Below are 12,106 nucleotides of genomic sequence, written 5' to 3' on the forward strand. Positions count from 1 at the left end.
TTTTTAGAAAAGTATATAGGCCTACGTTGATTTTTTTTCGAAATCACCACATTTTGAGTTTAATGGTTTTCACTGGACAAGACGATTTCGGAAAACTTGTACAATCCAGCCTATATTGCAGACAGTTTTTGGTCATTTGTGTCCTTTTCCTAATTCTTAGCCCCCCCCCCCCCCCCCCCCCCCCCCCCACCATTCTCAGTGAAATTAGAGTCTCGGAATCTATTATATACATGTGTATATATTTTATACACATGATTATTTTATTCTTCACAGCAGTCTCTTGGCTTCTTTTTGAGTTTTACACAAAGAGTAGCATTCCAATCAGACTTTTTTAGAAAAGTGATTTGCTGCTACATATATCATCCATGTAAATGATTTTACGATGTTTCAGTACAGCATAATCAAATAAACTAACAAAAATAAACACGTGTTTCGGAATGACCCTGCACAGATACCATACGACAGTGGGATGCGTTGGATACCTGCAACAATCAGTTCTGCACAAAGGTCTGTGTTCTCTAATTGTATGAACAGAAAGCAGATGGATTACACTAGGATTGATTTTCATCAAGCTTCTCAAATCTGGTTCAGATCCGGTTGTAAATGTGTTTAAATATGCCAGGTCTCATATGGAGCCTCCTAGAGGTACTAGGCTACTGTTTAAGACACAATTAAAGAACCAGCTGGAGACTTCCTGTCTCTTGATATAATTACAATTACTCATCATAGATGGATAACAGCATGGGTGAAGTGAACATGTGCCCTGGGCCCTGGACTGAAGGGGGTCCTTCTCCTCTTAAATGGATCAGCAGGATCAGTCATCTTACAATAAACTCAAATGAACTAAAAAGTGGCGACACAATCAGAATACACTGACAACTAAAAATATTTGACAATAGCGTGGTAACGACCTGTCAATCAAAAGGTAGCTGCTTTAAAGCATAACCTGCTTTATCAGCTTTTAGACTCTAAAAGGGATTATAGTTTACAAGATAAACATCATGCAGTATTGCAAAAATGTTTAAACCAGAAATTAAGACCTCAAACTTTTAGGGAAAATGTTCAATGAGGAAAAAACCAAGTAAGAAGGAGGAGGAGTTTCTCATAGACTTTCATAACATTTTCTTTAAGCTGGATTCACCTTCGCCTAAAATGAAAGATATTAGGCATGAATAGTACAAATAAGATCAATATATACACCGTAACCAATACTGGAGCATTTGTTACGCCAGTTATCCGTGAGACATGCAAGTAAGGACTGCTCCATCGGTCGACATTGGCCCTGCAGCTGGTTAACTGCAGAGCCATACAGATATTTAATTAAATCATCAGTATATTTACATTGTTCGTTGCAACCAACAATTCTCTTTTCCGGGAAAAGCCCTCTATAATTTGTTACAACTGGAGTGAATACAATTGAATTTCGTTTTTATTAAATAAGTACATACAGAAGATAAAAAAACAAAACAATCATGGATATAAAAAAATTAAATTTGATTTAAATTTGACTTTTCACTTGAAGATTTAAAAAATCTGTCTTGCACAATATGACTACTCAACCATTACATTTTTGTGGTTTTACCCCATCTGTCCTCTCTTAGCCTAATAAACCCACATTCATCGTGTGAGAGCAAATCACTAAGCCACATCCTCAGTCTTTGTTATGTTCCCAGGTGGAGGCCAGATACTTAAAATAGTTATAGTTTTAAGAACATGGCTTTACTTCTTTCTTGAACGTTGGGAGTCAATGTCCTATTTGATATAAATCAATTATTTAGAAATCACATACACATACTTCAGCAAAGCAAGTAGATGCACAGATGTAAAACAATGCAGTTTATTAGCACGTGTGACGCAAATAAAGTTGATGAATGCAGCCACAAATCCTAAACTACTCCATGAGGATGTCTGACTCACTCATTTACAGTGAATGCAGCCACAAATCCTAAGCTACTCCATGAGGATGTCTGACTCACTCATTTACAGTAGGGGGAAACCTTATAAATGTTACTCCTAATCGCTACTGATGGCCAGAACTAGTAGCGATGATGGTTGCTCATACTGTAACAGTAAAAACCTTAACCCTCCATGCTTTCTTAGGTATATTGGTGAATAACCAACTAAAGCTGTTGTACTGTTGGAAATAACTACCTTGGCAACAGTATGTATAAAGACAATTGATTGAGGGAAACACTCACACAATCTTTCCATAGCATGGATTGATGAGCAGAACAACTAAATGTACAGTTTGTATAAGGAACAAGCCAGCAATACAACGTCAACAGCATTTTCGAAACCACCACAGTGAAACAGTGCAACTTGACAAAACTCTTAAAAGTCTGCATGTGAAAACAAAAATGTACAGAGCAATTACAAATGTATCGAATTGATTTCGAAGCTTGGTTTGATGACTGAACCTTTTGGCCTAGTTAATTCAGACCAAGACAATGATATCTGGGAGGCGTGTGGCAGTGGATAGAGTCTTGGTATGGGGATCAGATGGTCACAGGTTCAAACCCCACTGCAGTCAGCATGTCGTTGTGTCCCTGAGACACTTCACCCCAAATTGCTCCTGTGGGGATTGTCCACAGTATTGAGTATGTAAGTCGCTTTGGATAAAAGCGTCTAACAAGTAACATGTAATATGCCATAAGATCTTCACTTCTTCTATTCCTCTTTCTGGCTGGTTTTATGTTTGAATGGCATTGCTGTTGCTCTGTTTTATTAGACTTTTAGTTTGTGCTTTCTTTCCTTGGAAGCTTGTTGAACTTTGGAAAAGGAAAAGTGCTTTGTAAGCCTTTATCCTTCCTATAATTCTTATCAATAATTTAAGAACAAAAAACCGTAATTGCCACGTTTGAAGCAGTCATTGTGGTGCACTTCCCCGAAGTGTGTTAATCGTGTCCAGTACTAATCTCTCTTCTGCCGGAATAAATGGCTGCTCCCTCTCCATGCCCCCCACCCACTGCGGCTTCATAAACACCTCAGCATTTTGCTCTGCGTAACAGTACAGCTGGCCACTCATTCTGAGCTGAACTACTACTGCACTGTTCTGCTGCCAAGAGAAGGCTGTGTTTCCTTCGAAGAACTAACTGTCATCTACTTCAAACTTAGCTGTTGCTTGTGCAGAACAACTTTATTGAGAAACAACTGCATTTCTACTGCTGATCTAGAAACAGGCATGTATGTCAACAAGTCTGAAGAACAGGGGCCATTCAGAGGAGGGTCTTTGGACTCGGTAAACCCTGCTAATGAGGAGAAGCAGCTCAACAATGAAGTAAGTCCATGCATTATATGTTAATATAAAAAGCCTCAACAAAAGAATAATGTTTGTTTTCTCAGGAGTTGTTTTAACCCTCTGATTTAACCTATTCCATGCACAATAAAGGTACAACATTACCAGTTTTCAATACTATTTGAAACATAGCTTATTGTTTCTTGTAATATCTTTTAATCAAAAATATTTCAGCACCAGAATTTTAGGAAAAACATAAATGTTTTTATTTTGATATGTCATCATATGACTTTAACTGTATTGCCATGCAGAGAAAACGAAATGTTTTTACAAATCTAAATGAAACTTCCAGATATGGGTACAAATTGACCAAGCAACGAAAGTACAAAGTATTTGTTATTTTTCTACTAATCGACACACATCACACTTTATTTTTACCTTTTACAATGTATGGTTTTTGCAGCAATTTTGACTTTAAAAGCCAATAATAAAATTAAAAATGTATTTATTAGGACTGCCATTATAAAAATAGAATCACATAAATCATTACAGCTAGCAATTAAGATTTTTGCTAACAATAAAAAAAGTACTACAAGTCAAAACAAACAGTTTTAATATCCACTGTACTTTCTATCAGTGCATGCACTCGGAAAAAACTATAGTTGGTAGCCGTTGAGATACTCGCATCCAGGTCTTTGGCAGTGTGAGCACCAGCTGCAGACATTCAAGCATTCAACCTCTTCCTTTTCACTTGTGAGACTTTATCCAGTTGTTGGGCAATAGCTGGGTTGTGAAACTTCCACCCACACCTGATCAGTGTCTTCAATGTGCTTGTGGCGATGTGGTGTGTCTTCTAGGTGCCTCCTCGTTTGTGGCCTTAGCACGCTCTTTGCCCAGCTACTTTAATGTGCATGTGTTATACCCGCAATGCAATCTCCAGGGTGTGGTGCAGTTAAGGTGTTGTAAGCATGTAATGTGGTAACATCCAGCATGTTGTGCCAGAGCACCATGGGCCATTTATTTCTTATGCATGTGTAGGTGCACGTCATCTGATTCATTGTGTGTACTTTTTGTTCTGTTGTAGGACCGTTCCAATTCTTGCTTTCCCTTCACCCTATTATCCACCACTTTGCTTCATGCATTCTGCTCAGGAAGGAAAAAGACGTTTCAGTTGATTGAACTGAGCATAGCTACAGTGTTGTTGAATCAAATTTAAGAGCAGTTGAAATCCCTGGATTTAGATTATTTCATTATGGCCGTTATTTCTGGTTGTTCTGACAAGGGTCTGTAATCTGGACAGATCCTTCTCAAAAAGCTCCAAGAAGACACTAGTACAAAGAAAAGATTATGGTTTGATTCGGCCTATATATACTCCATATACAATTCTGAAATGTATCTTCAAGACTATACACTACTTGTACATTTGTTAATATTAATCACCTGTCTGTCTGATTCCAACAGTAAGACAACTTTCACTCCCGTCCACCTCTCTCAATGCTATACAGGCACCCTTGCATCACTGATCCAGCAGACTTTTATTTCATATTTTTGCTGGTTTGCCTAGATGATATTATAAAAGCTGCTTCTAAATGGCACAAGCTGCTTATCGACTGTGACACAGTCACCTGGGCCGACCTTTGCTCCGCAGTATGTCATGAAACAGTCACCTACCTGAATGCTGCCATGTAGTGTGAGTGCTGCTGTGCAGGCTAATCCTGACTCAGTGTAATCTCTTTAAACAGATTTTTTGTGTGATTGCAGAATCTGCGAAGTGCTGTCCTTGTTCCTGATTAAACCATTTAAAGCACCTGCAGTCTCTCAAACTCAAGCACTTAGACATTGACGTCAGTTACATTCCTAGGGTTTATACGGATTAGGGCCTTGGTGTCTCCAGGACCACATTCTGCCATGATGACACAGAAATTAGGTTCAAATCAAATCTGAAACGCGTTAATGTCACGGCTGGTCAAACCTTTCACAAGCAGACATTGCACATTAATGTGTCGAATAGACATCAATTTGTCATATACATACTATGTGAAGTGTCATGTGGTGAGTTAGCCAGCTAACACAAAATGGGGAAAGAAACTTTAAAAATGTAAGATGACAATATGTCTTTGTGCAAACGAAGAGTTTAAAGTGCAAAAAACATTTATGAAAAAACATGAATTCAAACTCTTTAAATAGCATGCTAATCAAGCTACATCCCACATGGTCACAGTAAGCTAGCTAGCGGAACAAATTATAATTTGTTAACAAGTTATAAATGGTGCACTTTGACTGAAGCTATGATCCGCATGTTAACAGAAATAGAAATAGAAAATATTAAATATATTCGTTCCAGTAATATAATTAAACGGTACCTGATGTGTTTTGGCTCCGACAGGGCAGTAGTGTGGGACGCATGTGATGCAAAGTGCATGCAGAGAGAATTTCAACATGTAATTCAAGAGAGCGCTGTTGAACGCTATGTGTGAATACAATGTAAATGGGCATGCATTAAACCAAAACATGCCATAAGAGCTAGTTTTGTTTTTATGTGCATTTTTCCCATAAATAAGTTTACACTAAAAGTTTTCGATCTATTTTTATTTACAGTCTCACTGTTTCTGTTGCTCATTGATGTTTACAATATCCATTTTTCAAGGCCAGTACATTTGGAGAGCATCAAGACAATAGGACCATCTCCACTGGAAGGCCCACCAGCTCCAAGAGAGATGTTTCAACCATAATATTTTCACTGAAAAATGAAGTCGGTGGTCTCATCAGAGCACTTAGGCTTTTTCAGGTGAGTGTTTTATTAACTCTTATGTTTTAACAAAGTGTTAACTGTTATCTTTTTCGGTTGAAATTCCCTTATCTCATTTAATTTGATCAATGTTTTCAAACCTTTTACACTTGTTAAGTTAATCTTTTATGTTATGTTTGTGCAGGAAAAACATGTCAACCTTGTTCACATTGAGTCCCGCAAGTCCAAACGTAGAAATTCCGACTTTGAGATCTTTGTGGATTGTGACACTGACAATGAACAGCTCAAGGAGCTGACTCAGCTGCTAAGGGAGCATACTGATATAGTTGAGATAACTCCATCAGAGAACTTCACTATACCTGAGGATGGTAAGTTGACTTTTGACTGTACTAAAAAAACCTTACAACCACTGTATATGGTTAAAATGCAGGGGATGTTTTGTTACGGTGTATTCAATATCGACACACAAAATCAGAACCTAACATATTTCTATATTTCCATATTGTGTTTCAGATATGGCTGTGCCCTGGTTCCCACAGAAGATCTCTGAATTGGATCTGTCTGCAAACAGGGTTTTGATGTATGGCTCTGAGTTAGATGCTGACCATCCGGTATGTAGGGCAGTCACAGAGGTGCTTCTTTACTAATATAATAAGACAGTTATGAAGATGGATACTGATATTGTGAGTGTGTTTTTGCAGGGATTTAAAGACAACATGTACCGTAAAAGAAGAACATATTTTGCTGATTTGGCCATGAGCTACAAACTGTAAGTTTCATTGTTTGTTTGACTGTCATGCAAACACTTTAATTTTGCATTGATGTATAAAACGGATTAAGGTGACCAGTTTCAACATTTAGGGATAAACCCTTTCAGGGAACACCAACCCCAAAACATAACGAGTACATTTCTAGTAGTCCTAAACCTGGAAATGGCGTTTAAGCACTTAAGGGCTCCCTCGTCTTAAAGTAATCATTTTTTTAATGAAGTCATGAGCATCATATAGTACTTTATATCTTTACGCTAGCTTATTACTTCTGGCGATTGCCTTTATGCTTCTACTATTATAAAGGTGGTGTTAATATTTGAAGATTATGCTGCTGAATAAATTAAGTATCATAAACATTTGTTTGCCAAAGGTCATGTTTTAGACTATTAGTCTGAGAAACCCTTGCAATGCTAACTTCTGGGACAGCCCACCAAAAGATGTCATCCATGCAAGACATCAAATAAATAGAGCAACTCCAGGGCTAAATCAAATTAATTCAATAGTTTTGAGAAAAAGAACTTTTAACAAAGCAAGTAGGAAAATAAAGCATAAAGGCAAACTCAAAAGAATTTGGGTGAACAAGCAAATACGTCAGGAAAGGTTGTAGTTTTGTATAATTTTTTTATTAAACAAAACTTTGTTTGTCCCTTGATTACTAAATCAGAAAAACAAACAAAGACTGCTGTGTGTCAGACTATATTAAGCTAGATGGAATTAAAATAAGTTTTAAATGTGAAGAATGTTTGACGTAAAAGCATTTCAAAACAAAAAGCAACTCATGTAATTTAATTACTTGTTAACCAATTGAATGCATCTTAAGAATCTTGCCCTGGCTACAACCCTTATTGTAAACTTCATTAAAAGAACAAAGATATTTGAGTTACTTTCTAATATGGGATTCTATTCGACAATTCGTTTTGTCAATTGCAAATATAAAATGTTAAAAATTGAAAGGAAAAACGTGGTGGTGGTACAGCTTTCTCAATGACCTACTGCAATGACAGAAACTTGGATCAGTTATAAAGTTACGAGTTAAACAAAAACTTGTTGAGATGCAATAATACAGTATCACAAAATGACACAATATTTATTGATTCATTACATTGTTACGTTATTTTACCAATATTCTATACTATTGTATTGACGTCACAAAGCTGACTCTTTCTGTATGTCAGTGGCGATCCTATTCTTCGTGTAGACTTCACTTCAGAGGAGGTGCGTACCTGGGGGGTGGTGTACAGGGAGCTCAACAAGCTGTACCCCGGGCATGCCTGCAAGGAGTACCTGAAGAACCTGCCCCTGCTGACCAAATACTGCAACTACAGCGAGGACAACATCCCACAGCTGGAGGACGTCTCACACTTCCTCAAAGGTAACGTTTCAACCAGCTTTGATCATTCTGTGGGTCTCAGCAAACAACACGATACAAACAGAGTGTTTAAGCCACACCATTTTTCAGTATTCAGTATCAGTATTTTCTGCCAAATTTCCCTATGAAAGGTCTAAATTGACTTACAAAAGAGTTATGATGTCGAGCATCAAGTATGGGAGTGCTTCTATTCTCTACAATAAAGGTAAATGGACTGTTGGTTGTGGTCAAAGATTCATTTGCATATGTATTTAAACAGCAAACGGCCCAAAACACTTCCATTAGGAGAAACGCGCTACAGTTTCAAAGACTATGCAAATATAAAAGCACACATGCAAATGAAGAAAGATCTTCACCAACTTGATAGCATGCGCAGCATTTAGAAAACATTCACCAACTTCATGAAACATGTGCAGTGTTTATTAAAAACGAAATGCTGCAAACACCAATATCTGCAATAAGATCGGGAGGAATCGGACAATCACATAGTTAAAATAAGCTGACAACACTTACATTTGAGGTAAGTTTCCAGTGACAGTCACTTGGACTTACTGCTTCATTTTGTAGCCAGCTGATATATGGTCCAAGACTCCCTTTTTGTGTAATTTTTACTTGTCTGATTATCAATTTAAGGAAGTAAAATGGAGCTAAGAGACGCCTAAAACAGTTTTTATTTTTGGTTTCATTCATTTATTTGACTCAAAAGTCAATCAAATGCTAAATTGCTGTCAGATGGGGAATTTATCCCAACGCTTTCACACAGACTGTTTACCTGCATTCACTTGAATAAACTTCATAGGGATTACTTAAGATTAATTCTGTTTGTGGTTCTTGTATAAAGCCCATTGTTCCTGATAATCCAGGTAATTCTTGGCTTTTTAACTGTTTTCAATGGAAAGTACCTCTACCAAAGAAACAGACAGGCAGTGTGTTTGTGAATGTGTGTGTATGTGTGTGTGTGTGTGTGTGTGTGTGTGTGTATGTGTGTGTGTGTGTGTGTGTGTGTGTGTGTGTGTGTGTGTGTGTGTGTGTGTGTGTGTGTGTGTGTGTGTGTGTGTGTGCAGAGCGCTCAGGCTTCATCATTCGGCCAGTAGCAGGGTACCTCTCCCCCAGAGACTTTCTGGCGGGCCTGGCCTTCAGAGTGTTCCACTGCACTCAGTATGTCCGTCACAGCTCCGACCCTTTGTACACTCCTGAGCCGTGAGTACAAATGTGCATACGCACAAGACTTTCACTTTGTACTACTGTTGCAATGACCACGAGTTGAAAACACCTACCCACACTTCTCAAATGTGTGTTTGATGCAGAGACACGTGCCATGAACTGCTGGGTCATGTTCCTCTGCTGGCTGAGCCCAGCTTCGCCCAGTTCTCTCAGGAGATTGGTTTAGCTTCGCTGGGAGCTTCAGATGATGCTGTTCAGAAACTGGCCACAGTGAGAACACACACAAGCACGCAAATGCACACACATGCAAACACACACCACTGAAAGAAACCAAAGAGGAGACTAAAGCCAAAGAAGTATATACTGTACACTTATATATACTACTACACATTGACACTTTTATTTTAGTGAAATGCCCCCATTTTATTGAAACCAGCTCTCAGTTTCACATTATGAGTCTCCTCGGTTTGATTTAAGCACAAAATCCTTTATAAAATGGAGTGTTGTTGAGCAGCTTACTGATAATTGCTAATGGCTTGTCATTGTTCAATATCGCATTATTGTTTGTTCAAAGTTCCCTAAAGTTTGAATTTACACATTTTTTCAATGACATCTATTACTTACATTCTAATACTGTGGATGAATAGGATAATGTCCAAATGACAACCTGTTTTGTTCTAGTGTTATTTCTTCACAGTGGAGTTTGGTCTCTGTAAGCAGGAGGGCAGGCTCAGGGCCTATGGAGCTGGACTCCTCTCCTCCATCAGTGAACTCCAGGTAACACATTATGTCCTTTGTCTAGCTTTATACAATACACAATCATCTACTGCACTTTATGCTCATACTGTGAACTAACTGTGCCTCTGCTTAGGCTTTTTTTCATAATCTTTACAAAATTAAATTACTTGAGATTTTGTGCCAGAAAACACTTTATTTGCACATTACAGTTCCTGGTTTATAACAAAACCATAGATTTTTAATACAGCAACAGTATTTTTTTTGTTTTTTGTAATGATCTCAATTTATATGAATGAACCAATACTGACCTTATCAGTCAGTCCTGTAGCATTAGCCCATACACAGCAATGAGTGTTGGGGGGGAAATCGTAACTAGCTTTTACTACCACTTCGGAGACGTTTGAGTGGGGTACTTCACATTTTAATGTTTCGGTCAGCCAAAACCATGTTACATGACCAATCAGGTTTGGGGCGGCATTCTCTCAATATGTAAATGTGTCTACAATATGTCTCTTTCTTCCATCAGCATGCTTTGTCTGGCAAGGCCCATATCCTTCAGTTTGACCCCGTGGTGACCTGTAACCAGGAGTGCAAAATAACTACGTTCCAAGACGTTTACTTTGTTTCTGAGAGTTTTGAGGACGCCAAGAACAAAATGAGGTCAGTAGAATTCCGCTCTGTAAATACAGATTTCTCTTAATAATGTTGCTAACAACATTTTAAATAATCCCAGTTGCAATGGGCAACCTATTTTACATAAATTAATTACCTAGCACTGTAACATGTTTCATAGAGTTGAATTAGCCTGCTTTAAATTGCTTGTGCTAAGCTAGGCTAATTACCTCCTGGCTCTAGCTCTATACTTTGCACACAGACATGAGATTAGTATCAATTGTCAATTGTCACATTTGGAAATAGAGTAAATAAGTGAATTTTCCAAAATGTCAACCTATTTATTTACCAACAGCATTTCCTCTATCTGTAACCTACCTAAACATTTTGTTAGCATACCAAAACATTAGCTTAGCTTTAACAATTCCTTTTGTTGTGTACCCAAGGAGGTAACTCACAGTATTGTTGTTTATGTTGCATTTAACTAAATGTAACTTCTTATTAAGTCCCTCCTTCTCCTTTTTCGGAACTTGTACTGTATTTATGAATTCTGAATTTCACTTTTCAATTGTTTTTAATTGGCCGCACACAACAACATGGTTGTTGAATTTTTTTGTATTTCGACGCTGTTAAAGTGATGTGAAAAATGTATCTGGGTTACTAATTGAAAAAACGTTGCTGTGTCTGCAGGGAATTTGCTAAGACCATTTGGCGTCCATTCACAGTACGCTACGACCCCTACACCCAGAGTGTGGACGTCCTGAAGGACACCAACAGCATCAACAGCATGGTGAAAGACATCCGACATGAGCTGGACATTGTAGAAGACGCCCTAAACCGTCTCCACAAACATCTGAAGGACTGAGGAGGGGTCAGAAAACACTATATGGAGTTTAATCAAGTTATAATTAAACAGTACTTGTTGCCTCATGATTGGCCAGACATATAAATGTTGTGTAAAGCTGCCAACTGTTAAACAAAACTAACAGGAAAGTGAGGGATATGTACACGCCCATCCAGCTCTAAGAAGAGGTTTAATCAAACAAGTAAAAAGACCTGTGTGGGTGCACCATGCTGTATTTTACCCCAAAAAGCAGTTAAATAAGCATGTTAATCCCGACTGATGCAGCTGGCGTCTTTACACAGCTATGCATCACATCAATATGCTTATATCTATATATTTGGCAGCATTTACCTTTTAAATTGACAGGTCACTTCCAGACATTTGTCCTTGTTTTCGTCTTTCATGTGTTTTTCAGTTAATGATCGTGAGTTGATATATTTTGGCTTTCAAAATGCTTCATAACTATCCACAAAAGATGACTAGCCGCGTTCACACCGGAGTACTTTTCCCCGTACTTTTCGCGTTTAGTTCCGTTAGTACCCTTTTTTTTTCGCGTTCACACCAAAAAGAATACTTAGTGCCGGGAACTTTTACCCCCATTTTTAGTGCCTGCTGAGAGATGGTA

At 38.1% G+C, this 12,106-nt stretch overlaps 1 protein-coding gene across 1 annotated transcript; it reads left to right on the plus strand.

Annotated features, from left to right (window-relative positions):
* Positions 1 to 3,181: 3,181 nt before the first annotated feature.
* Positions 3,182 to 11,502, plus strand: LOC117491105 (tryptophan 5-hydroxylase 1-like). The gene is made up of 10 exons (XM_034140956.1): positions 3,182 to 3,277; positions 6,169 to 6,352; positions 6,498 to 6,595; positions 6,686 to 6,753; positions 7,930 to 8,126; positions 9,218 to 9,323; positions 9,431 to 9,557; positions 9,969 to 10,064; positions 10,552 to 10,685; positions 11,328 to 11,502. The coding sequence occupies exons 1-10, from the start codon at positions 3,182 to 3,184 to the stop codon at positions 11,500 to 11,502; spliced, it is 1,281 nt and encodes a 426-aa protein (XP_033996847.1).
* The last annotated feature ends 604 nt before the right edge of the window (positions 11,503 to 12,106 follow it).

Source organism: Trematomus bernacchii, unplaced genomic scaffold (genome assembly GCF_902827165.1).
Source record: "Trematomus bernacchii unplaced genomic scaffold, fTreBer1.1, whole genome shotgun sequence".
In the NCBI taxonomy this organism is placed as follows: domain Eukaryota; kingdom Metazoa; phylum Chordata; class Actinopteri; order Perciformes; family Nototheniidae; genus Trematomus; species Trematomus bernacchii.